General features: G+C 44.2%; 1 protein-coding gene across 3 annotated transcripts in view; it reads left to right on the top strand.

The window, feature by feature from the left end:
* rgs3a (regulator of G protein signaling 3a) overlaps positions 1-27810 on the top strand; it is a 97779-nt gene that overhangs the window by 26132 nt on the left and 43837 nt on the right. Inside the window, exons 1-10 of one of the 3 annotated variants that reach the window (XM_037483806.2) lie at positions 2910-3612; positions 5959-6040; positions 6517-6622; positions 7047-7485; positions 9136-9175; positions 9363-9694; positions 10795-10872; positions 13933-14044; positions 16676-16719; positions 26365-26499. In XM_037483806.2, coding sequence (XP_037339703.2) covers positions 3367-3612; positions 5959-6040; positions 6517-6622; positions 7047-7485; positions 9136-9175; positions 9363-9694; positions 10795-10872; positions 13933-14044; positions 16676-16719; positions 26365-26499 — 1614 coding nt within the window. In that variant the 5' untranslated portion in view covers positions 2910-3366. Of the gene's footprint in view, positions 1-2909; positions 3613-5958; positions 6041-6516; positions 6623-7046; positions 7486-9135; positions 9176-9362; positions 9695-10794; positions 10873-13932; positions 14045-16675; positions 16720-19350; positions 19591-26364; positions 26500-27810 lie in introns of those variants that run through there. The other 2 variants (XM_062558999.1, XM_037483807.2) reach the window with 2 other exon arrangements.

Below are 27810 nucleotides of genomic sequence, written 5' to 3'. Positions count from 1 at the left end.
TTTGGCACCATGCAATGCAGGCAGTTAACAGAACAAGACTAAAGGAAATGTCATCACAAAGTCGGCTTGTTAGAAAGCACCATGACCACTTTGTACATGTGTGTGTGTAAGAACATGCATTTAAAGCGTCAATCTCCTGAATCAAAAAAGAAAGACTTGACATGCAGCACAACTAGAATCCATCCCCCTTTGTTGCCATGTACGCATTTAACAATTATGTTAACAGGAAAAAATAAATGTCACTCATGTCACTCGCAGGCAGTAGAGAGTTCATGAATATTAACAATAGTTGCATCCCAGACGGTGTAAGTCTGTGTCAGTCTGCATGTCAGACAGCATTAGCTCCTAAATTGTCTCTGTGAAAATGGGTCTGACACTTCTGTCTGACTGGGAAGAAGGGAAGTTGACGTGGACGTCGGCGTCTCCGGCCCGCTTCTCAGAATGGATGTAGAATAGTTAGTTTTATGCTCCGCAGGTTTCCACTTTGTGAGCGTTTTAGGCCTCCTAACTGTCTGATGCAGAGTGGCGGCCTTCTTCAGACCCCCAGCTGCGCCCCCAACCACATGCACCGGACGGGATGCACACAGCTGTACACGGGGGGAGGGGAGGGGGGGCTTATATTAAGAACTGTTGTGGCTCAGGTGGGCGAGCGTGTCATCCAATAACCTCAGCGCGGTTCGATCGCTTCTACCACGTGTCACGTCCTCGAGCAAGACGCTCAACACCAAATTGCTCCAGATGAGCAATCGACTGCCTTCCATCGCTGGTCCGCGGCCATTGATGTGCGAAATGTGTGGCTTCATAGATACAGCTGTTCTACTCGGCAGAGATCGGTTCATCCTCTTCCAGGTCCAGGCTCGAACATTAACATTAACAAAACATTAACATTAAGGTTTCTAGATGAATCCTTGAATGAATTTAAACCCTTTTCCTCAAGCGACATCATAAGGGTTGAAAGTAAAACGTACTAAATATTACAAATACCTGATAAACTTTAGACATTTCCATCAGTTTGTGTTCAGTGGTATTTGGCGAATTATGTTATTACATCTGCTAGTATGTCCTCTTGAACAGGTTGGTATTGGCAATCGCCGTGTGCATTGATGTTTCACTTCCTATTTTCCCTCCTATCCGTGCTTTAAAATGCACTAAATTGTTGATTGGGAAACTGAATTGATCTGGCCGACTGATTCCATGAAGTGCCGATGTCCGACGTTGGGCCTCTCGGTTTGGTCATATTGCTCACAGTATCGCCCTCATGTCGTACCTCGAGTGGGAATCCACTTGATGGGCCTCCACTTCCGGGATTTTCAGTACGACCTGGGTTCTCACCCTGACCTTGTGCATTCACCAATTTTCGGAAGACGCCTTGTCCTTTGATAGCAAGTCATGGAGAGAGAGAGAGAGAGAGAGAGAGAGAGAGAGAGCGAGATGGGCAGAGTGAGAAAAACAGTAACAGAGAGAGAGAGAGAGAGAGATCCCACACTCCACATTGGCCTCGTCTGGCTCCTCGACAAGCTTCTTTCACTCCTCTCTGTGAGACATGCTTTCTTCTCTCCCCTCTTCTCCCCCTCTAATCCGTCCTTCTGCCCATTTAGAGGTGAACAGCGCAGCGTGAAAGGGAGAGAAAGTGTTTTTTGTGTGCTTGATGGGTAACCCTCGTCCTTTTGAAAAGGCAAACAGGGAAAAGCTGCCATTACTTGCTGGCATGAAGGGATCTTCAGACAACGGCCCTTTCTGCCACTTTATCAGCCTTCCGCGCGGACCAGTGCGGCATCGCTCCCGCTTTCACCCCCTTTTCTTTTCTCCGTCACTCCCCTGTCCATGCTTCATCCCGTGAGCCAGGCATCCCTACGCAAAGAAGGAAAAGGGGCGGGCCAGGAAAATGAATGGGGTTGCTAGGGGTGGGGCTGGCGACTAGTTTTTAGCCGTTGAGTTTGACGGCCTTTTCTCGCTCACTCCAGCCGAGGTGTGCTCTGTTGTTCCCGATCTCCACCTCTTTCCCAGGCGTAATTGGTTTGGAAAACAAAAACAAAAAGCGATGTTTGGATTACCGGACGAGCAGGGGAGATTGTCAGGGGTCGCAGACCTGTGAATTTCCGTCCTGTGTGGTTGGGGCTGATGGGGGGGGCAGGGGGGGGGGGGGCAAAGGAAATATGGAAGTTGAAAACATAACAAACAAGCCCCAAGTCTGGACAGAGATCGGGGGAGTGTGGGAGCTGAGGTGGAAAGTGTGATGTGTGTGTGTGTGTGTGTGTGTGTGTGTGTGTGTGTGTGTGTGTGTGTGTGTGTGTGTGTGTGTGTGTGTGTGTGTGTGTGTGTGTGTGTGTGTGTGTGTGTGTGTGTGTGTGTGTGTGTGTGTGTGTGTGTGTGTGTGTGTGTGTGTGTGTGTGTGCGTGTGTGTGCGTCGCAGGCCCAAACAATGCCGCTGTCATTCCCTCCCGGGCGGGGAAAGGTGCTCATTCAGAACACTCAAAAGCAATCAGAAGCGCTTCCGTTTGCGCTGCGATTCGCGGCCCGTAGCTGAAGTCCGGCGCTTTAAGTCGAACCTGCCCGACCACTCCCAATGAAACTCGCCCCGTCTCAGTTGTGCCGCCTGCAGTAGTCGGCGTAGTACATATTTGCCAAAAGCACCTCTCACAGCTTCGCAGTGTGGACTCAGGAAGGGAACCGGCCTTATCGGGGGCAGACACACAAAGCCCTGCGTGAGTGCGTGTGTTTGTGAGCATGTGTATGTGTGAGGAGGAGGGGGATGCGGGGGGCGGGGGGGGGCGGCGGGAGGCACTTCCTCCCATTCTTCTGCTGTTGAGGAGTTCCCATGAGCGGCCCTGCCAGGAGCCACAGTGTGGCCCCCCGAGCGGGCCGAGCCAGAGCCAGTTTTGCCTCCGCGCCGCCGCCGCCGCACTCTCTCTCTCTCTCACGGAGGATCTTCGGGGCTTCTGCTACTGCCGCCGCTCACGTCGCGGAGCGAGCGAGAGGCTGGGCGGTGTGTGAGGAGGAGGAGGAGGAGGAGGCAGGTTGTATGGGGAGGAAGAGAAGAGAGCAAAGAGAAGTCGAAGGGCAGAATGGATTGAACTGAAGTTTGAAAGAGGAAGTCGTGAAGTTGCGGATGAAAACTGGCCTTGCGGCAACGCGCGCGGGTGACTGGAGTCGCCACGAAGGAGCCTTGAATGGATAACAGTGCAACTGGAGGCCAGCGGCAGAGCCATTCGTTTTGCAGGAAGGACTTTTAACAAGAACACTTGAAGAGGCCAGTCGGTCTGACTGGAGTCTCCACGGACGGCGTTTTGTCACACCTGGCAGATTGCTGTCTGTTTTCCCGACCAAAGCCACCCCTGGGGGGGGAGGGGCTGGCGAGTAGTGGAGATGATTCATAACACACTGAAGGGGGCCCAGCCCCAGGAGCACAGCCCCAGGAGCACACACTCGGCGGCACAGAGGAGGCTGTGGAGGTACTCGGGCTGCCGGAGGGCCGGCCAGGTGGAGGATCACCGGCGCAGCGTGTGCGTGCTCGCCGCCGACCTGAACGCCGGCGACAGGGCAAGAGGTGGAGGTGTGATGCACACCATCCACGGGCTGTGCCACCTCTGCATCGGGTGTAGGCTGCCTCAGGTGTGTCCGTGGTACAGAGAGGAGGAGGAGGAGGAGGAGGGGGGCATCTGGTGTGCGTTGTGAGCCTGGGATTGTGAGCGAGGCACTGGGAGAATGAAGAAGAGTGCGACCGTTTCAATCGGCCCTTTTAAAAATTAATTTGCAAAGGACGAATTTGATTTTATGATTAACAGAGCTGCAACAAAAAAGAAAGATGATGGAATATCATCGCGCGTTATCAAATACTGATATTTTGCTTTGATTGAGATCGAGCGAGAGATCGCGCATTTGTGTCTTTTTACATTAGTCGGTGTTCACAAAGTGGATGCGAGCAGAGACATTTTTGCTATGATATGTACTGATGCCATTCTCCTTATATAAGCCACTTTGGGCACATCTTAATTCCTGGTTAGAACAGCGGGATGTCGAATTTGAGGATTCGAGGATGGCGGGGAAGCCTCACGTGCATGAACTCATGCCGGTATGTCAAAATTGAAGACAGGAATGTTCAAATCGTACTCTCACGGCCCCTTTGATTGAGTTATGAATTCATTAATGAAACCCTCTCATCCAACTTCAATATTTAATGCGTGCGGGGAGCTGTTTCACATTAATTTTATCATCAGTCATTCTCAGTAATAGATTTTATGATTGATGCTCTGAAAAAGAAAAACCCACTTTAAAGAACATTCGTGTGGACTTATTGTGTTATTCCAAGGATGGTCTCTCTTTTCTCTCCCAGTTAGAAAGTAATCACCCTTCTTTCATTCAGTGGTGGGGGAAAAAAAAAGATGGACTGGACTGCGTCTCCCTCAAGGACCATGGGAGTCCAAGTGGTTGGACTCAACTATGCTTCCAAATTTAATTAACGCTGTAAAGGCTCTGGAGTTCGGATGAATTGCAGCAAATTAAGCAGCTGAGAGACTTCCCTTTAAAGGACACAACGTCTGAAACAGCTTTCAATGACGACACACAGTCAGAGACGGAACATATTCGAGTTCTAGCTAATCTTTAAAGAATGCTCTATGACTTTGTTGTTCGTCCTCCATAATTTCAGTGAAATGTTTTTTTTCTTCACAACAACTCTCCGTCTATGTGTCTTTGCCAGTCCCACTGCCCTCTTTTACCAATGTGTAGCGTCTTCTTTTGCACCGACTGTGGTGGGCTCAAGGCTGATTAGTTCATTCCTGTCCGTCTTCCCTAAAAGGATATACACACCATTTAATGTACAACAGGTAACAAAGTCCTTTGAAGATGGACCAAAAAAAGAGATATTGGGGATTGAAAGGAAGGGAATTCTAGTGTGAAGCAAACAGTGTGAGACAGGGCGCATAACATTATTTGACTATTAAGAAACGACGATTGTACCCGACATTTTAGGGTCATCACAAGCTTCAGGCCTCTGAATAATCACCATATTTCTGCAAGTCCCTGCATCTTGCTAACGAGTAGACTGTATTGCACCCGCATACACGTCTTCCTTTGCACGAGAAAATGAAGAGAAGATTGACATTTGGGTTTACTGTGTGTGTGTGTGTGTGTGTGTGTGTGTGTTTTGGGCCCCTGGTTGTCAGCAGATGAGCTGGAAAGTGACTTGTTTTGGATGGAAAATGATTGACTTTGGCTCAGGCTTTGGGTGAGGTCCTGCGCTGAATGTTTTGCGATAAATAAATAAATAAATAAATAAATATATATTTGGGTCATAACATTTGGATAAAGGTTATGTTTTATTGTGTACACAATACACAATTATTGGCTGAATGTGTTGATAATGGTTTGGCTTTTGTTTAATAAATTCCAAGTCTTTACGAGTAAAAGTAGTAGTAAAAGTTTAAAACAGGTCCACTCTTCGTCAGTTGCACTAAGAGTAGCAGATACAGAACTAACATAATGATAATAACGATGTCCATTACAGCAAAATGTGCTAAATCGATATATGTGGTTATTGTGAAGGAGAGACTTCACAATAAATTAATTTTCACAGCATAATTAGTGTTTTTTCTTCTTGCTTTGTAGCAAACGTACACTATTCTAAAGTATAGGTGTAAATAAATGTGCAATGTGCTTTCGGTAGATTCTGAATCAACCAACTGCCTGACAAAGAACGCCTTTCCTCCATCTCTCAGAGATGTTTTTCCCACGAAGCCAGCTAATTGGGTTCACCGGGAAACTGCTGTCGAGACAGTTTTAATAGGAAGTAGAAGCCGAGTACAAAATCCAGTTAATCGTCCTGTAGGAAGGAAGTTGAGTGGGTTTTTTTTTTACCAGCGTGCTACTTTTAATTCCTCAGGTAGTGGGGGAGAGACACAGAGCTCTAGCTTCCTGTCACAAAGTCAACCTGTGTGTGTCTGTGTGTGTGTTCTGCAGGTGACCATCCTTCGAGGAAAGGATGGATATGGCTTCACCATCTGCTCAGATTCCCCGGTGAGGGTGCAGGGTGTGGATCCAGGTACGTTTTGCATGCACGTGTCTGCGAGAATGAAACTCAACTTTCTTTTCTCAAAACAACTTGGATGCGTTCAAAGTTAAAGTGGATTGAATTTTTTTTATTGTGGGATGTTTTTGACTCTTGGGATTGCCGTCAGTAGACTTGTGGGTTTTAATAAAACATTAATGAACTTTTCTTGATAATCTTATACTACATTTAAAATATATAGTGTCTGTATGAATCAGAAATTATAGATTTATAAATTATAGTTGCTGTATTCTAACTTAAAGAACCATGTAAGCAGAATGGTAATGGAGAATATTAATATTAATGTGGCTGTCCTTTCCCACTGATTTACCTGATTTTAGCACCTTAATATCAAATAGCACATTTAACATTTCATCTGTACAATAGCGTGATGAATGAAGGAATGAGCTTAATACATAAAAGGAGCTACTGCCACACTGCGTAGTAAAGATGCCACTTCATTCTGGCAGGTGGTCCAGCGGATCAGGCAGGTCTGCAGCAGCTGGACACTCTCCTGCAGCTAAATGGTCAGCCAGTGGAGCAGTGGAAATGTATGGACTTGGCCCACGCTATCAGGTAATGAGTCCGACCTGCCAGAGGATTGTGGGCGGACGTACATCAGCATATCGGAGAATCCGTTTCACAGGCTTATTTCGAGACTCAGGACCAGTGATGTTATATGATATAATGATGACATGTTATCGCATTTGACCTACAAATGAATCTGTCAGTGAATGCCTGGTAAAGACCTGCAGTGGATTTAGATTGTTCATGTAGGGGGTTTGAGATGGTAACCAAATTCCTATTGGTGGCAGGATATCTGTGAATTACTGTACATTCAGATGTTGTGGAGTCATCAACATTTAATATGATTATACTTTGTTATATTGTTAGTGTGTGGTATATCTTTCTTTCCTTATTGAGGGGTAAGGTTCGATTTGTATATATCAACATATACAACACAGCTGATTGACCTCATTGCTTTTCTTTCTCGTTGTAGGAACAGTGCGCATGAAATCATACTAGTGGTGTGGCGCACCGGCCCTTCAGCCAAACCTAGTTTCGAGGGCCTCATCCACCGGCCGTCCTACAAGTCGTCCGCCTCAAACTATGAAGCCCCCTCGCCCCCCACGCGCCGGCGTGCGCCAGATGTTGGAACCAGCAAAACCCCCCCGGCTGTGCCGCCTCTCCCGGCCCACCACCGCGCCAGCGCCAGTCGCAGGCTGCTGCTCAACGGCTCCGAAGCCGGACACGGCGGCGGCGGCGGCGTGGGCTCAGGGACCCTCGGGTGGGGCGCCCAGGGAGGGTCGGCCGAGGAGCTGGACATGCAACCGCGACACCTGCCCCATCCTCACACTGCCACACTGAAGGGCACCAGGGTGAAGGCATCCAACGGGGACAACTACATCATCCTGGCCCCCATCAACCCCGGAAGCCAGGTACCGCAGGCTGGTGGTGGACTGCATCTGCATCATCTTCTTCGTCCCACCCATCCTCACCTCGGTCACATGGTGGCTCACCCTAGATATGTCTCCTTACCTTTCATCCCCGGTGCTGATAGATAGAGGGACTGCACAGACAGTATGTTTGGGGCCATTTGGGTTGATGTCATCCCCCTGAGTTGTGCTTTACCACATTTCACGAACACACGCGTGCCATTTTATGTAGATCATAGAGATGGGGTGATGGACAGAATAGCAAGAGCAGACAAAACACACATTATTATATGTAGCTGTAAAAAAATATATTGTATGCTTGTACTTGGTGAAGCTTCCGCAATATTTCTCTTTTATTTCATTCTACGCACAAAGTAGGTATTACATTTATATTAGGAATACATTTGTATCTGACATAATGTATCCTCCAGATATTATATAGAGTAGAGAAAGCATCTATGTGTTGTGTAATAACAAATTATTCTGCCATCTAAGAAAGAGAAAGTGCAACAGAACGTCAATTATGGTCCGTTTTCAAAATATGCAGTTTCAATTTAACATGCATTTCTTACTGCATGTACTGATTTTTTTCCCTCCGGTGAAGTCATGTAAATGGGGTAAAAGCTTTGATTATAAAACATAAATAAAGAAAAGTCATTAAAACAAAAAGACTGAACTGAATTCCTCAGCTAACCGAACAAGTAACACTATGATACTAACCCTTTAACCATTTCAACCAAAGGATGTGTGTGAAACAGAGCAGTCCGATCTAGATCCAGCCCGCCATCTCTAAATAGTACCCTGTAAATTCTAACCAACTAAATCGCTTAGAACTAATAGTAAAGTTAAATGTTTTTCTGTCTGTCGGATTGCGAGTGAGTCCACCTATAACTCAGAGCTGTGTGTGTTACATGTGTGTGAGTGTGCCTCATGTAGTGTCAACATATCCACATCTGTGAACATCAGGTTAAGGGTCAGCTCATGTCGTTCACGACAAAATAGAGTTTGTAAGGAGTCACCAAAAAATAACATGAGATTAATGTATAGAAAAAGCAGAAATCAAATAAAAAAACAAAAAAAGTGCAGGGTCGTCTGATAAGAGTTTTTTTTGGGTGGGGGGGGGGGGGTGCTAATTGGTCTTCTTGGTAACATGTCAGATAAGAGCTGGGGAAGTCCACACTTCCATCAAAGGAAGGTAGCCGAAAAGCTACATAACAAGCTGTATTTAAAAGGTTTTGTCCCTTGGCTCTGCCCCACACGTGACGTGGCGGCAGCATTCCATCTTTACTCTCTCCGTCGATCGCTAATTTGTTATGACACATAGAAGCAGTCACTGCTTCGCTGAGGGCGGTGCAATTCAAAGGGCTCAGCTGAGTCCCAGGCACCAAACTCAAAAATACACATAATAATGCCTTGCTTGATCACAAACTTAGCGACACACAAAAAACGTTAGTACAAAAAGGTATATAATGTCTGTCTTGTGGCTACCCTTCATGTCCAGATATGGCATCCTAGAAATATCGATGTAGTCTGCTTCAGTTTAGCAATAAAAGAACGTCAAATGTCATGGTGGCTTTATTCCATAGTCTGATGTCAGTTTTCAATTTGCTTAAACCAGCCTATTTAATAATAATGTTGTTATTCTACTTTCAGATCTTAAGGCCTGTTTACCAAGAGAACCAGGGAACGTTAGGTAAGACATGTTTGTACTCGTACAGCGTTTAGTCTGCTTTGGTGACTCTTATTTTGGAGGTAGCCCTGTGGTTTTAATTTGTTTAAAACTACACGTTATTGTTATTTATTTATTTGACATTCGCCCCCACCCCCAGAAATGATGTAATCGGTGTCTTTACATTTCCATATTTCTTTTACTTCCGCAGCTGCCAGGCTTTATCCCACCCGGCAGGGCTCCGGACTGGAGCCCCAGGCTGGTGGGGGTGGAGGTGCTTTTTCCGGAGGTATGGGTGGGGGTGGTGGTGGTGGTGGTGGTGGCTTCTCCAGCCGCACTGGCTTCCTGCGCCGGTCTAACAACTCCAAGACCACGAAGGCGGCGCCCACCTCCGCCAATGCCGGCGGCCCCAACTACCAACAGCAGAATGCCAACTTTGCCAATTACCAGAACTGTACCATTGTGCGCTCACACACTCCACATGGCAACTACGGATACGTCAAAGTGGCACCCAAGATCCTTATCTTCCCCATCTTCGTTCAGGTAAGCCGCCTTTGGACGGAGCCAGGTTGGCTTTTTCCGCTGGCTGCATCTTCACAAATAGTGTAAAACAAAGGAGTGGTGTTGATCCTCTCTTTTGGCAAAAAAAAGCAAACGCACTGTTCACTGTAACTCATGTAAGACCACGACTGGAGATCCCCCGAATGCTTTGGAAACCCGTCATGCGGTGGTCAGAAAAGGCGTAATCCTTAAAGAATGGAGAGATACAACGATTTTAAAAGGAATTGTTTTCCCCTGCATTACTGGGTGAAAAGGAAATAGACATTTGAGGTTTGCTGTCAAATTAAATGAGGGCTTATTCTGGTTTGGCATTATTTCGGTGATGATGATGATGATGAACGGTGCATTCTTAATGGTAAGAGGATTGAAAGTACTCGTAGTATTTCTCTCACGGTGGAAAGCAGAACAAAGTAATGGCATGAGTCATTGCAAAATGAAATGACATTATTTCTGCTTATTTAAATGCAATACATACAGTAGTAATACTGATTATTGTGTTATTAAATGCCTAAACGTGAGTTACGTCGGTTATTCATATGGTATTTGTGTATACGGCAATATTTAAGATATTGCTCATTATTTTAACTTCAACGTGTAATTTTTGCAGCGACTGTGGTGGTACTTCCTGTTAAGTCACATAGAAGTGTAACCCCGACCCTACTTTGCACAGCGTTCAATGGTTACACACACACGCACACATTGAATTGCGAGGAAGTCCCCCCCGCCTCCTACGTTGCCACACTGGTTCATTTGAAGTGTCAGTGTCCTGTCATATTCAGATAACACACATCGCCCCTCAGTCACAGCTCGCTTTCTCTCTACATACAGAGTCACTTTCAGTTGTGTTTCCCACCGTGAACTGAACACTTTTTGTCGAGCACATCGCTTGGATTCGGGAGCCAAAATGGATTTGGTACTGCAACCTTGTATTTTAATTTCCTGATCCATAACCGACACAATATTATACTCTTTCTTTTTTTCATAGTATGTGCTGGCAGGTAGCTGGATACCTGTTTGGTTCCAAACTTCAAAAATGTAATTTCTTTTTTTCTAATCTGTCTGTTTTCGTGTTTTATCTTCAGCCGCTTGACCTGTGCAGCCGATCTCTCATCATATCCGAGGAGATGATACTACATGAGAGCAAGCACCAGTCTCTCAAGGTAAGTGGCTTCACTGTTGGTGTTTGTCGACTCGACAAAATGTACGGAGAATGGGACATGGTCAAAAAAGAAATCGAAGAGAACTAGGAAATGGAACGACGAAAAATTAGGGGGAAATTTGATCTCTCCTCTTTAGAAGAGTTTTTTAATTTGACTGACACTGAAAGACGAGGCCCTCTCTTCTCCTCTCGGTCCCTGAAGACTGGAGACAAACTGACCAAACATTTTGTTGCTTTGTCACAACCAGTTATGTGGTTTGGCCGTTGGGCCAAACTCAAAGGGATGGCCGATTGCCCCAATGTGCAGCTCATGTCAAACCGTGTGTGTGCGTCTGAGCGGTATACGTGTGTATAGAAAGGGAAACGCGTATCGAGCAGCAGCCAGAGGGGCAATTTAACAAGACTTTGTAAATCCTCTGAACTATCAAGGAGGAAAATGAATAATTGATTAATAAAGGACTGCAAAATATCCAACTGAGGGAATGTGCTGTATGTTTTGTGTATGAAAAGAAACTCATTATATAAAGATCCTTTTCATAATATGTTTACCGTACAATTATTAGCACTAAAGAGGTATCTTCAACTAAGTAATCAAAAGGAACGATAACAGAAATAAAAAAAGAATGATGTTTCTTCCGTGGCAAGTACTTTGATGCTATAGGTGTCTGAAATTGATTTTTTCTTCAAAGAAAGAATTAAGGCCTGTAGACGAGAACCAGTGAATACATTCTTACCGAATTAATTAATTAATTACATACTGTCAGTTACCTTAATCTACCGCTCTTTCCTTGACTTGATAAACATTCAGGTACATTTTCCCCAAAAGAAACATTTGTGAATTAATCACAACCAAATAACACACATGCCCAGATGGAACAGCTTGTAAACGTTGTTAAATAAGTCTAGATGAATGACAGGGGGATTCGTTTCAGAAAGCTGAGCTTTGGAAATCTGTCTTTTGAGTACCTTGAATCCTGTGACATTGGTTTTTTGATTATTTTCCAAAGAAACACTTCGGATAAATAAAAAAAGTAGGAGGAAATTAATTAAGTTGTCCAGTCAGCCAATCTTTGCTGGGCGGTGCATGTGCCCGCCGGCTTTCAAGCTCATCTGGCCCTTGGCTGCGGTCGCTCGTTAAACAAATATTTAACAGCCAGTGTTTGTCAGGAGGGAGTTTCTGTCCCCTGCTTTATTCTGGCGGTTTTTAATGATCCGTCGGTGTTGTTCCCGCCCGGGTAGCAAACACGCGAGCTCTACTGTTCACTCAAACATTCTAATATCTGAACAGAAATAATGAGCATAGCACTGATTTGATTTAATCTAAAGAGACATTTGGACAAAACCGAAATATTTAGTTGATTGAATAATAATAAACTTTGTCGTTGGGTCATAACCGATTCAACTAGTTTACCATCATACCGACAGTGGATTAAGTTGCACCCATTCTTAATATGTAGAAAAACATGTCCTGGTAGATTGCTATTGCTATACAACATAATATCTAGTTATGGAGTAATCATGCAAGTAATTAAATCAGATTATAAAGGTTATTACGCCTTCTAATCCTTCTACTTATATTTCCAACTGAGTCATGGTGTGTAGCACACATTTTACCTGCTATCAAATTCATGCTGAAAGTCAATGTGATAATACAATACGGAGAAAAGCCCTTTCTATTGTGCCAGTTATCATTTAACAGTGGATGGGGATACATCGGTAAATAGGGGACAGGATACATGGGTTCCTCAAAAACAAAGTATTATCTTGTGAATGCATGTAATGTATATGTGTGCTTTGTCTAAAATCTCTTTGCGGCTCGCCCCTCATCTGCTCTGGCCTCATTCTTTACTCTCTCTTGCATCCTCTTCCGCCCACTCGAACCGACACAAACATGCACACACACTTAGACACACACTCCAACCACATGCTGGCTACATCTGAAACACCCTTTTCTGCCATCTCTTGCTTGAGAGGCAGCCACCACAGCAAAAGCATTGTCTTGAAACAGTGCCCATCTAGACTGATTACACCGTATGCCTGTTATGTGGCATGAAAGAACAGATGTCCATAAGCTGCTCCTACGCCCACACGGAGTCTCCTTTTTCTGCTTTTTCACCTACTTATTAGGCAACGTAAAAATAATAGTTTCTGTGTAAATGTGTAGTGTAGTGAGTGATCATCCCATCAAAGTAAACCAAATGGGGCGCTTTGGAGAGAGCAAACCACAGTCTAAAACCTGGGATCTGAGGCCGTGGTTCTGAGCAGGAAAACCAATGGATGGCCTACTCCGGGTAGGCAATGTGTCTTTTCCCAAGTGAAGGAGTTCAAGAACCTCGGGGGTCTTGTTCGCTAGAGAGGGGAAGATGGAGTGCGAGTTTGGCCGGAGATTCGTATTTGGAGATTTGTATTTGGAGATTTGGTGGCGGCGGTATTGCACTCGCGTTACCGCGCCGTCGTGACGAAAAGGAGAGCGGAGCCGGAAGGAAAAGCTTGTTCCTACCCTCACCTACGGTCATCCCCAAAAGAACTAGCACAAATTCAATCAATTGAAGCAGTGAAACATGGAACCGATAGTCGATAAGCTTCTTAAGCGCCAAATAAACTTTACCAACAACACGGCATGCAGCGGCTTTCCAGATGTTCCCCGCATTGCCAACAAAGACGTACAACTCGCAAAAAAGGGCGAGGCTCTGCATACGTTGAACGCTCTGCTGCGGGGCGTGTGGTTGTTCCCAATGTGCTCCCAAATAGGTGATTCTTTGCCTAGGAAAACGTTCGCCAGGTAACTGAGTCAGCCGGATCATTTTCAGGCTTTAAGGTTCCACAAAGCAAGTTTACTCACTAGGCTAAAAAGCAAGACCTGGCTTGTATGCAAGTATGAATTGCGTTTCCTGTGTGAGAACACGAGGAAGTGAAAAGGCACCTAGGCTTCCAAAGGCTCGTTAAGTGTTCGGTAGTGAATGTGCATCTCACTGGATTTTTTTTGTTTACATGTGACACCACGTGAGACACAAGTGTTAAATTCAGTATAGGTTTGATCTTTGCGCCTTGTGTGTTGCAGGTGACTGTGTTCATCTACAGTGACCTGATGCTGGTGACACGAGAAGATGAGCCAGGCCGGTGCAACGTCCTTCAGAGTCCCCTGTTCCTCCGGCAGCTGAGGCTCCAGGACGGTGTGTGGCGCTTCAACACATCTCTCATTTTTATTCTGGGGATGTGGAGTATGAATGAATTCATGTTGCCACAAATCTTTTTAAAAGTCTAAAAGCAACACAATATGGAGCAAACTACATCATTTAAATACACTGTATTTCCAAACAGTCTTATCTGTTACCATGTTAAACCACATTTGCCTCCCAATTTTAAAGCTCAATACAAACTATAAGACGGAAGTGCAACACCCAAACACACAGATTGCACAACTATAAATAAACACAGTACTATGATGACGGCGAAATTTTTGGTTGAGCTTAACCAAAGGATATTTAGGGAAAGACCGCCCGGGTTCCTGTTACTTTGTCTTTTTATTTCACCTCTCTGTAAACAACCATCTCCTCCAGCAAGGAGAGAATAGCTTGGCCATCTGCAGCGCACAGAGCCCCGGGCAAGTCAAATAAATAGGGCTCACTCACAATATCTGTGTTTAGGGAAGATAACAGCACTGAATTAACAGAATAACGGGTGTTAAAAGGATGTTGTTGAGAAGAGATTGTCTCCTTCGTCCCCCAGATTAATGACTTAAGCTCAGCAACGGCAGCGTTGTGTTCAGATCAGTAATTAGAAATTAAAGTACCCACTTTACAAATCAATTCTCTACAAGACTCTTGTCTTGCCTAAAGTTTCTCCCACTGCCCAACACTTCAGGACCTTTATGTGTGTGCTTCCATAGCTCCAATGTACACGTGTTTTCTGCGTTATTAGTGTATAATGACTTGTAAGCATATCCGCTGAGTCAGACTATTTTCACTCATTACAATCAAAGAAATATACTATATTGATATATTATATTACGTGCGCATAAACAACCAGGAATATATAAAAATTGGTCGGCCTGAGCTGCTCTGCCCTCCCCACAGACATGGCTGGCCTCCTTTGAGCCACTTCTGACCTCCACCCTTCACCCAAACAATTGGGAGAGCACCAGGGTGGGGATACAGTAGGTTTTGTGTGTGTGTGTGTGTTTCATCATGGGACACACACACACACACACACACATTTCTACCCTGCTGCCTGTCATTGTTATTTTGCTTCGGCGGCGTCACTCAGGAAAGAGGCGCCGGAGGATTGTGTTTGTTTCAGCAAGGGTGTGTGTGTGTGCGTGCGTGTGTGTGTGTGTGTGTGTGTGTGTGTGTGTGCGTGCGTGCGTGCATCTAACGACCCAGTAGGAGTTCAACACAGGAGCTTTCCTGTGTTCCTGTCATCCTGATACTAAGTCGAGGAGCGTGGGAAACATTGAGAGTTGTAATCAACACACATAAAACCCAACTTACCATTTGACAGGTCAAATATTTGTCTTACTGAACTGAGTAAGAAGACGTCCTCCACCAGGCCATCGACATGACCTCATCACGCCTTCTGTCGGCTACTGCTACATAGACACGGGACAGTTAAAACTCTAAATGCTAAATGTTGAATTGGGCGAGTCCTCATTCAAATAGCTACAGTGCAAGTTGCTGTTTCTCCACGTTGTTGCTGTTTGACAGGAAGTGGTTCTGAGGGGCAGAGGTTTACCAAAATTATTGCACCTCTGACACATCAGAAGGCCTCCACTACCAGAAAATACTTACATGTAAGATTATACCTTTTTTAAAACAATGATTTTAAATTTGTCCTTTTGAAAACATGGACGTTTCCGTTCTTTAAGTTCAAACATGCTCAAGCTGTGAAACGTTGTAGGACAGCAGCCTTTTTTTTTGAAGAGTAAGATATCCAACAGTGACCTCTGCTGTCGACGATGAACAGAACCCCTTCCTGTTGAGCTGAGTAAGTGGAGGCTCGGAGAGAAGTTAAACACGTGCAAGATACTCTGCTTCATTGTTTATATTCAAATTTGTATTGATATTTTTGTTTTTAAAAAACTGGATTGTTTTTTTTTGCAAAGTAACAAAGGCAAACAACTATTTGACCATTTTTGCCATCGATTCTGATGAAGCACACAGGGAAGATTCAATTCAGTTAGTTCCTTGCTCTTTCTTACAATTGACAAAGTACCATATCAGCTCCTGTACTGTAATGGTTTTCCCTATCACACTTTCAGGGTAGCAAACTCAATCACAATATATATATTATTATTAGAGTGCCAGAAAGGGTTAATGTAGGCTGCGGGTCGTATACAGATGGATACCTACTCTTCTATTGCAATGTAACTCGGGGCAAATGGAGGTGTGTAGGTATAAATGAGAGATATTTAATTAGTTTTAATCTCACCCATGCCAAACCGATCTCTGCAATGTGATATTCAGTGTCAGTCAGAATATTACCTTGTGTACAGTTAGGACTGTGTGAGTGTATATTTGAGTGCGTGTGTGTGCGTCTCGGAGGGGGGGGGGGAAGGGGGCTCAGTCGATTAAAGCCATTTATCTTGACTCAACCCACAGGCTCGTCTCACGGAGCACTACTTCAGTGAATTATGGGTGGATGCCTATAAGGCTGACCTAAAGTAAAAGCCTTCCGTCAATAAAAGTATTTTGGCGAGATCATAATCAGAAAATCACAGACGATTTGAAGTGAGTGGGAATGAAAACACGGGAAATGCGTTTGTAGTATGTAACATTAAAGCCTTTGTTTTTGTTTTTTGTCTACAGATTATGCTGAAGAGTTGAGGTTCTACCTTATCCACATGACCGAGGTAAGAGAAAGGCTTGTGTTTGTGTGTGTTTGAGGGTCTAATGTGAGCCGCAGGGGCAATCGACTCCACTGGAAATCACATTAAAGGGAAGACACGTGGATTAGCAGAGAGCCCTAATGGAAACGTCTTTTCTCTGGGTGTCCTTCCCGGCTCTCACTCCCACACTCTTATGTATTTGTTTATGGTGTTTTAAAAAATATATAAATCGCACAGAAGAGGCACATTCTGTAAATATTATTATTTTGAAAATGCTTTCAGATATAAAATAACCCTCAATGTAAATAAGGCTGCGGTACAATGTGGCCCGAGGATCGTTGTAATAATATTCATCCTTTCTTCCATCTGCTGTCACACCTCGCAGGCTGTCAGTTTTAGATGAAAGGGATTATAATTAATATTTTATTGCGTTTTTTCCCAGTTATTCATACACTGCCTTATTGAAACAGCACTTTGAGGACTAACGTTTCTGTTATTAAAGCTTTATGATAAAAGTATACATCCACAACTGAACTCTGAGGGTATTAAAATGTTTTTAGCACACAGAAAAGTTTAGAGAGAATTTGGCTTTTTCCCATATTTCTTTGTTCTCCTGACAGCACTGCTGTACTCAAATGATGTTCTCCCGGATGGAAGGAGCCATATCTTTCAGTATCTTAAGATGCGTTTTGTTGTTGGCCAACAAGGTAGAAACAAGCATTTTGAGTGGAAGCGGATTTAATATTCCCTATTTTTAGTCCCAAATACGGGGTTATGAGGAAAAGGCATTGATACCAATGCTTTGGATTGGCTCGGTACACCCTTAAGTACTCTCTAACGCCTCCTTGATACCCGGCATTAAAAGCTATAACCATCCACTATTGTACTAATAGAACTTGTGAATCTGTGCAACTTGCCTCATCCAGTTCTGCCCTGAGACATAGAGCAAAGGATTGTTCTTTTCTGGCCCACAGGAAACCATTTATTTAAATGGGGGCTTTTAAATGCCTGAATAGCTATGGGAGATTGTTTTTATCCTTCCGGCCATTTTGAATTTGTTGCAACTGCGAATGTCTGCTCATATGGATAATCTTTTTACTGAGCAGATATAAACCTCAACCCTTTCTGCTGCGCACACACACACACACACACACACACACACACACACACACACACACACATTGTTGCGCTACTTTTTCCTTCGAAATGTGCTGCATAACCTCATTAGCGGCTTATGAATATTTCAAAGGGCCTTTTTTTTTCAGAAATTCCAGACAGAATGAGACAGGCCTGATGTCTGTTCCGCCAGGCTGGAAAAGAGGAAGGAAAAGGCTCCAATATTATTCCATCTATCCAATTAGGTGGGGTATATAAATAGAAGCCCTTACGTAAGGCAGCAAATGAGAGAGTTTAAGTGAGTTACAGGCAGATTTGGGGTTTTAACTGACACAACACAAGAAAGGGTCCGCTAGATCAGTTCGAGTTAAATGGTCTTCAGTGCAGTAGCTTTTATACGTTCTCATGCTTCTTAATGCTGTACGTTTTCACACGCATTTGTTTACATTGTTGGATTGTCATTTGTGTTTGCCCTCGGAGGGTATTTGCACCAATAATAATTCTCTCATATTGGCAGACTCAGTGCAGAGGAGACCAGAGACAGTTTGACATCGGTTCTCTAGAAGAATCTGTCAGGTGTGGCTCTCAAAAATGCCAAACTAGTGCAGCATATCCGGTTGAGAACAAACCAGATAAACAGAGTAACAGCAAATAGAGCGTGTGTGCATTTTTTCCCCAGTTATAAGATTTAGTCGACTCGGCCTCATTCATCTTTACGTCTCGACAGATTCTGCCCACCACACTCACACACGCACTCTAAAATGTGCAGTCCATCTATTGCATTTGAAATAGCTGTCAGCAGTTCATATCATACCTCAGAGAGCAAACGGTAGGCACAACCAAAAGCTGCCTCGTGGCTCTTATCTCCTACTGGTGGTGTCGGAGATGCTTTTCTTCTCGCTGATACAGGTTATACCCAAAGTCAACTGCTCCAGGGCTCATTTATCTTCAAGTGATGACAGAGCTCCAGAGCGGTTGACCTTCTAGTCCTGCTCGTAGGACAAGCAGTTGTGTGGACGGACAAAGGGATGAAAGAGAAGGAGAGAGGAAAAAAACAGCCTCACTTTTAAGTGTTTGAGGGATCCGGGCTCTCTCCGCTTCTCTGTGTGTGTGTGTTTACAGAAAACTAAGAAATCCGCATTATGTGATGGATGTATTGAACTGCTCTTTCCAGCCTGTCTCTGCAAAGGTCAAACACACACACACAAAGTCATACAGAGAGAGAGAGAGAGAGACGTATTGTCCCAATCTACGGTAACTTAAAAGACGTTAGCATTGATTGTGGAAGGAAAAATAAAAGCGAGGGAAGAAAAGCTCTCCTCTTCCAATCGGGACGCCGTCACAGTCATGGACACAGTCCACTCCCCTCCTTTTGTCTGCTCCTGCCCTTCTCCTCCATCACTGGAGGTCATTCTATTTTAGGGCTTGCCCAAAACGGAACTGATCTAACCCAGATTTACACGTGAAAGTGTGTGTGTGTGTGTGTGTGTCGGTGGGGGGGATGCAGTTGTGTTTCTAGAAAGTTGAGGGCGTGCATGATGTGCGTAAGTGTGTCAGTGACGCAGAAGGAGAGCAGGCAAGACAGCGTTGTGTAGGTAAACTAAAAACACAGCCGGCGAAAGAAGACCGTGGCACGGCGTGCGATCACCGCGCATCGGAGCGAATCGAGGTCATCACAGAGTCATCATGGGCAACTTGGCGGACCGGGTCGGGCCTAAGAAAAGGTTCATTAGGGAGGCGAACTCTCTACAGAAGCACCTGCTGTCTGACAGCGGAGACGTAAGTCCTACTGATTGACGGGCAGCGCTGGCGGAGCGATCGCCGCCGCAGACGAGGGGATGTGTGTGGTTCCCGCTGTGCGGCTGCGTTAGAGGACGAGAACGAGAAGTTTTTTTGTAGCTTGATAGAAAATACATTGAAAGACTAAGAGAATGATATTTAGATGGAGATAGATGGAGACCTACTGTCTCTGACTCTGGCTTAGAAACTAAATTATTTTTTACATTATGTCAGGCGTATATATTTGAATATCTGTGACACTGAGGTCACCGTGAAGACTCTGATTCTTCCAAAGGGATCTATTGTGTAAGTGCTGACGTTACCAAAACGCGCTGCTTTCATGTGCTCCTGATCGTGGTTCCTGTGTTGATGTTTAGTCACGTTCCCAGTGAAAGCCATAGATTCCCTTAACTGCCTGCTCACTTTATTCATTCTTTTTCACCGTTAGTTGTCAACGTAGCCGTGAGACACAATGCAGTGATCAGTAAACGGTCATCCCGATAAGTTGTTGTGAACAGTTTACGGCTTTATATGAATCACCTTTAGTGCCCTTGGAGGAGGCGGTGGATGAGAAGAGATGAGACGAGAGGCAGCAGACGCAGGGCATTACGGCCCGAACTAGGTGGCAAACCAGCGAGAGGGCCTGCGTGCATGGACCTCTGAGGTCACGCTGTGCGCACAAATGAGTCCGCGTATTTAAACAGGTGATAAAAGTTCACGGTTATCTCGGTTGCGTAGGCTGACGTCAAGGTGACTTTCTCCAACGAGGTAAACAATGGCGCAGTTTGAGGCTTTTTTGGGGGGAGGAACAAGACATCTCCAACATATTTCCCCCGGTGTTAAATGTCTGCGCATGTGTCCACGTTTCTGGGAAGTTAAACCCTATGTTCAGGCACATCATTGACTGCATGACGTAGGGCGGAGGCAGGGTGTGAATGATACGCACCGAGGGGCTTTCGTCAGCATAATACTCAATTTATGGTCGCCATGCACCATGTCGTCATGTCATTTTGGCCCCCCCGTAACTTAAAGGGTGACTTTGCTTTCTGTCTGATTTGACCTGCCAGCAGAGATTGGCAGTGGTGCAGTGACAGTGGCAATGCATCAGATTATCATCACTTAAAGACTTCCATCTTCGCAGCGTGATTGCATTGAGATCTACGACCACCAACTCAGTGACAAAAGGATTCTCCCGAGCTGCACCAAACTGTGGTTTACAACTCTAATCTGTCAAGTGCAGGAAAAAATGGTAACCGGCATCTGAATTATTCATTTGCTTTAATGATGAAATGTGCCATGAGTCATTTGCAAGTTACCATTTGATATCAAGTTTTCCCAGGTGTATATTTAACAATATTTAACACATTAAACTTGTATGATGACCACTGATGAATACGTTTAGCCCCAGCTAAATCTCAAAGTCACACACTGAATGCAAAGAAACTCCGTGTGTTGACCTGAATGCTGAGATCCAATAGGTATTCAGTGACACAGGCCCAAAGCTCAGCTATCGGTACTCACCGTGTCCCTTAAAGAAAGCGCCAAAAGATTGACGAACGCACTGATTCTGTAAAGAAAACCAAAAACAACAAAAAAACCAACAACATGCACAACTAATTAAAGCCAGTATTAAAAATAGGCAAACCGTATAAGAGTTCAGAAAAGCTCCTCTTGGCAGAGTCATGCGCTTATCATCCTCCCCGGTGGCTAATGGAAGCTCCACGGGCCAACGACTCCGGCTTGCATGCTCTTTTCATGGCTGCTTCGTCCGGGGAAACCACAGAAGAGCTGGAAACCACAGAAACAAACTAGAAATAGATGAAACAGTGTGGGAAAGTCGCCAAGTTGAGAGACATTCCATTCTTTCTTTTCTCGTAAATCATGCATTTGTGTGTGTGTGTGTGTGTGGTTAAATGTATCAGTAACAGTGTGAATCAGTAACAGTAACAGTAATAAGAAATGCATTACAGGGAGAAGAGGTCAAAACCTAAACCTTGTTTTTAACACATTTTGCACTATATTGTTAAACTCAATTGTTTTTGATTATATAAACTCCCAGGTTTAGGAATGACAGTCATGAGACAGTTATGCAGGGGTATCCGACTTTACCCTGAACTCTACAGACCTTCTGATGCCGTATGAATGGGAACCTTGTTTCTACAAAATGTTGTGCGAGCCAGGAGATTTTGCGATATTTCACGGCATAAGAGCAAAACCGTTGACCTGCTTTTGGTCCTACAGGAATGTTTTAGGGGCTGATGTAGATATTTATAAGTCAACTAGCTGCTTAAGCATCACAAATAAACACAAAACAAAAAAACAAATCAGTTTCTTTCGTTGGATATCTATTCTTATTGTGCATGAATATCGTGCAAAAAAATAGCAATTTTGTAAAATATGCTTGTTTTGCCAAGCGTTATCTAAAAATATTGACACTTGGAAGCTACAGCCAGCCCTGGATTAGCTTATCTTCAGCATAAAGCATAAAGTCATACGCAAAAACTGGTTAAAAAAAAACAACCAAAATTGAATTGACGGTTCCAAAAAACAAAACAACAAGTTGTCCACTGAAGCCTGGAAGCATCATGACCACTCCAGGGAGTCCACACTCACTTTGAGAAATACTGTGTTACTTAACTCCTTCAAGTCTGTCAGATAATCTCAAACAATCAGCAATTTGGCACACAGAAACCTCCAAATAAGTGTATTTTGTGTCAACATTGTAAACATTCATTGTGTAACATGCAATCTTTTCCACGTGAAAGAAAAACACGATAATTGGGTCATTAGTAGCCGGCTGTGTGATTAAGATGATGCCGGCATGCCCATGTATTAGTACTGGGTGAATTAGCTGTCACTGAAACCATGCTAACCTGTGCTGAGTCAGGTGAGCCGTGTTGACAGCAGCCCAATGACACACTGAATGCGCCTGCGTCTGCCAGATGGCTCAGGGGGAGGACTTTAACCAGGGAGCACTTTAATCAATCTGATTATGGGGAAATGTGGCCTGTATTTTTAGCCACTCCATGGCAGGCCAGTGGCCATTCATTGAATTTTGTTTCATTAGCTCTCGTGTTTATCTCTTGGACGGGTGGATTTCATAAACAGGGATGAACTAAAGTAGAAGCCACCGTAAGGGCAGCATTAGCTATTTTAGCTAATGTGCTTCCTTGTTTCAGTCATTTTATGAACACGGTAAACAGTAACTCTATTAATCTAATAATAAGGGGCTTTATTTAGGACCTGATGTGGCGGCCTAAGCTGAACATTTTTAATTTGTCTTGGACACGGGTTTGTTTTCCAGTCTGTGTTACTGACCGGATGCTGTTAAATGCCAAGAAAGAATGTGACTTTAGCATGAAAATCCCCAAAGAGCTGCTTCCACCAAGTCGGGGGGGGGGGGGGGGGGGCGGATTCCAGCGGATTCCTTTAAAAATCATTAACAATCCGTATATTAAAGGCGATTTGGTCCCAACGTGAATATGATGTTGATTCCTGCAATGAATCTGATTTTAAAGTAACTGGTGATTTTTCTTTAACCCTGAAAGAAAAACAAACACACTCAATGTGTCACGGAAGGGAAGAAGTAGTGCTCCAGACTAAGAGACAGCTGCTCCTGAAGCATTGCAGCATCGAGAGCTCCAGCTGGCTCCACAAACTAAGTGTCAACAGTGCTCTCATTTGCCGGCATGACTGATTACTTCAACTGATGTATCGCTAAGCGCATGTCACTGTCCGGCTAACTATCCTAGATAGATGCATTAACGCAGAGTTAAGCAGCGCCAAAAGTGTGTAACAATGGTAAACGAGAGAGAACACAAACAGACACAAATGAATCCTCGTTCTCTTGCAAAGCATCACTCATTTAGAAGGTATTGTGTATGCTGTGTTACTCACAATGAGACTGGCCTCTTTGTTTCTCTACAACTGCCATCGTGTTATTTCTCCTGTTGATTCACCTGCGTCTTTCTTTATTAAAGACAAAATGCAGTATAAGTGGGTTACAGTATGTGTGGGCTTTTCATTGACACGCCTAGACTGAAGAAACATACTGTGTGTGTGTGTGTGTGTGTGTGTGTGTGTGTGTGTGTGTGTGTGTGGATGCGAGTACATGCATGCCCTCTGGGCCCCTGGACTGCTCCATGGTAGATGGGTTTTCTCTAATGCGGGACTGTGGGGAGATGCCTGGAAAAACCTGTCAATATGAGGCATTGTTTTCTTGAAAGCCTGAGCGGTAACATTATGTTTACAGTATTACTCATCCAAAATAATTGCTGTATTAACCGAGGCTAAAAGGACATGGAAAACTGAGAAACAGAAATCGTATCGCAATCAGAACAGACTGCATCGAAATAAAAAATGCAAATGACAGATTTATTTTTGTTTGCGTGTGTGTGTGTGCCTGTGTGTTGTCTGTTAGAAGGTGTTGCGTTACATGCCTGTTTCATTTCGGGCCTTAACAAGTGTCATTACCATCACATGATTGAATGTTAGTTGGCTTGTGTTGTGACCATGTGTTGATTTTTTTATTTTTTTTATACAATTTCAGATTGCGCCTTGACTCAGTGATTACATAAGTACTGTTGCTTTGCTGTCGCTAGGCAACCGGGCAATCAAATGATGTAAGCTCACCAGGTAGCTAATACTGCCGCTAGTGCCTTAGCTAAGTAAAGAAACAAAAACTGTCAGTTCAAATATTTAAATGTCATTTCAATCTTCATTGTTGACCTGATGAGCCTCTGATGTTGAGATATTTTACTGGATAATTGAAAACAACTCCGGCTATTTTGCTCACAGTGGTTTGAAGAGGTTTGCTGACCTTTACTGACCCGTGGAAAAATAATCTTGGAATAAATTGACATTTTCACCGGCAGCAATATCATAAGCGTCTGCCCGGCTGGTTGTTTACGTTGAAGTGTTCAACCATGCGTGTGCATTGGTTTCAAATATTATGGCCTGTGCTGCGCCCTTATAGACTACAGTCCAATGATGGATAACCAAAGAACATTGACATTGATTTCTGACAAAGCTCCAATCTCATCATCTTGCGTTACAATCCGAAAATAGTCTGTCTCCTTTGGCTTTTACCATCCAACCAGCTGCTCTATCTTGTTTTTTTGGTCTATTTTGTTCCTTCCCCTTTTCCGAGTATACTTTACTGAGTTTACTGTTGTTTTCCCAATATGCAAAACATACTTACCGGAAAAGAAAATAGACCTGCAGTACGTTCTAAACTGCATCAAGACAAAGCCGTCTAGACATCAATGCCATTAATGCAGCCTTTAATGCCCTTTAACCTGCTTTAGCACCACTAACACGGACAAGGCTTTATCTGCCAAACGTTCTTTGCCATTCTAACCTCCAACAGCAGCATCCCCATCATCAGCACGACATTGAGTGACATTAATATCGACAGCCAGTCCAAGGGACGGAAACACAACATGTCATGCAGCCAGGGAACAGTCACAGAAACTAGCATCGTGATTCACCGCTGACCCGGACAGTGAGCGCCAAGGAGAGCCCAGAGGACTCCAGTTGATCTCCCAAGACTTGCACAAAGTGGAAAGTTCCTATTTATAGCCTGACTCGTGCTCAAAAATGTCAGGATACAAATGTTTTTCCCCGACACTGCCGGAAGCAAAGCTACCAAGGTAGATGGGGGTGATCAAATTGGAAAGCAAAGAAATGGCAAATGCACTCGTGCACAAAAGGCTCCTTTCATTTTGTTCTTTAATCCGAAAAAGCACAGAATAATAACAATATTCAAGTGAAGATGCAGAAATGTGGATGAGAGCAGTTGATGTGAGTGCGAAGATGACTGTGGTAAGAATTTGTTAGTAACACCCTGAGAACCACAGATTACAACTACGTGACTTTATTGTTAAATACATAAGTACATATATAAACCGAATGAACCTCAGAATTGAAATGACACTAACCGGGACAACATGTTCATATCCTAGATATCATACTCCCACTAGCCTTCCTCCTTTAAGAGGTCTTCTGGGAAGCCAGATTAAAATTTGGAGCAAAGAATCCACTTAAGTGAGTTTTGTGTACTATTTAAAGAATTCGTGTCAGCTGTCATTTATCAAAAGTGCATTGCTAAGATCATGACCAATAACCAAAAAGGCCCATTAAACTAATGGAGATTTAATCTGTACATCAGTGAGATCAAATACAGATTCGGGATGTTAGCCGAGGGATATTTATGTCCTTTTTTAGTGACTGGCTATTTGATCAAGCTCTGCCAAGTCTAAGTTAACCGCTGCTTGTTAAATATTTATTCTCCTATATTTCCCAGCAGCGGTGTATTGATTTGAGCTCTTTTAAGAGTGCCATCTTGCCATCGGTCAGGTAATCGTTTTGTCAGCATATCAGATTCTGCCTGAAGTGGATACCAGGCCATTATCCAATTTCACTAATGCTAGCGCCTTCACCACTTTACAGTCCGTGGTGTCATGAAGACAAAGTTCAGATGACAACGGCACACACACAGTACACAAACACACACCATAGTGCCGCACCTCTGACACTGTTCTGACACTGCAGAGTTTGATTCATTCTTTTGCATTCATCGTTTTTAGTCCAATCCCCCGATGTGCGCTCTGGTGCTCTTCCCATCTGTAACCCTTTCGCCGCCAAAGATCCGGAGACACCTCTTCTTCTCTAGATGCCTAATTGCCTGCTGTCTTTCCCTCCATTCCCCCCCCCCCCGGCCCCCCTCTCTCCCTCTCCCTCTCTCTCTCTCTCTCTCTCTCTCCCCCTCTCTAGAAGTGCGACTGCTTGCTCAGCCTCGAAGCCTATTCAGCGGACCAGAAGCGCCGCGTGTGTCAGTGTCTGAAGGACAACATTGACAAGCAGCTCCAGCTTCACAGGAGGGAGCCTGCCTTTCCGCATTTTGAGCAGGTACGCCGCATGGACACGCACTTCCACCAGCGTTCCCAATTTGGGTTCATGCCAAAGATAAATTGGCAAACACTTGGACACATGGGGAGGCATGTATTTTGTGCATGGCCCCGTCACAGATACCCTGTGAACACCATCGCAACGGCTTTCCACTTAGTGCTCAGGGTTCTTAAAGACAAGTTTAATGCTGCCTTTTATCCGGCTGGATTGGAGAAGTCCCCCTGCTTTATTAGAGTGTCAGCTCAGTACCCACTGAGCCTTGCTTGATTTTTTTTTCAGTCACGCCAAAAAAAAAAAGGGATATTTGATTGCAAAAAGCAGGCTTCTGTTACTGCTCTCCATCTCTTTCTCGTTTTCTTTAACTCTCTTTCTCTCTCCCTCTGTTACCACTCACAATACAGCGGTGATTGTATACAAACAACTTATTAACCTACAAAATTCTCATAATTCTTGAGTGTAATTGAGGGTTGTGTTTACTTTCTGCTTCTGTCTCACTTTACAAAGTACTGAACAGTTGTTAGCTATGGCTAAAGTACTCAGTGTTTGGTCTCTACCAATCCTTGTTATAAACATCTGGCTGTTAAGTTGCGCCATTTAGTAGCAAACCTCGAATGCTGTTTGCAGTCAGAATTATGTTTCGTGAACTAAAACAATTTCGTTTTTCATGCCGGAAAAACAAAGCTTGCCAAAACATTCCAGAGAGCTGAGGGAAATGGATAATGGATTCTCTTGCACCTCGGGAAAAAAAATAAAAATGAAAAATCACATTCGTAGGCATGCTTCAGTGTTTTGGAAATATTTAAATGGATCAAATCCAAATGAGTTTGATCCCCTACTTGTAAGGTAACACAAGGGCGGAGGATGGATTCGCAGTAACTGATCGTTCAGTGCTCACCGGGCTCAATCGCTTGCCCTGATTAAGACAGTGGCTGCAGGGAATGAGAAGACTTTAGCCCAATTTGGTCATTTTGAGCATTACCATGTCCCTGACACGCTCTCTAATGCAATTTTTTTTATGAATGTGAACTTCCAATCCTGCATCTACGGTATTTCGAGGTGTGAATGTGTAATGTATTTGTGTCTGCAACTACATGACACATTCACAGTATTTTCTTAATTCCCCACCTCTTTCATTTGGGATGAACAGACAAGACTCAAGATTCATGTCATCCGTTTCAAAGCAGTTCACCCCACTCAATGAGTGAGTTCAGCCGAATGGTGATTAAAAGGGTTTAATAGATTTGTGTGCATACGCCACACCTGTTGTACATCAGGGGGTTCATTTCATCAGCACATGAAAGAGAGGAAGAG

This window comes from Pungitius pungitius, chromosome 18 (genome assembly GCF_949316345.1).
Source record: "Pungitius pungitius chromosome 18, fPunPun2.1, whole genome shotgun sequence".
In the NCBI taxonomy this organism is placed as follows: Eukaryota; Metazoa; Chordata; class Actinopteri; order Perciformes; family Gasterosteidae; genus Pungitius; species Pungitius pungitius.
Note: the sequence above shows the minus strand (reverse complement) of the source record. Positions and strands in the feature narration are given on the sequence as shown.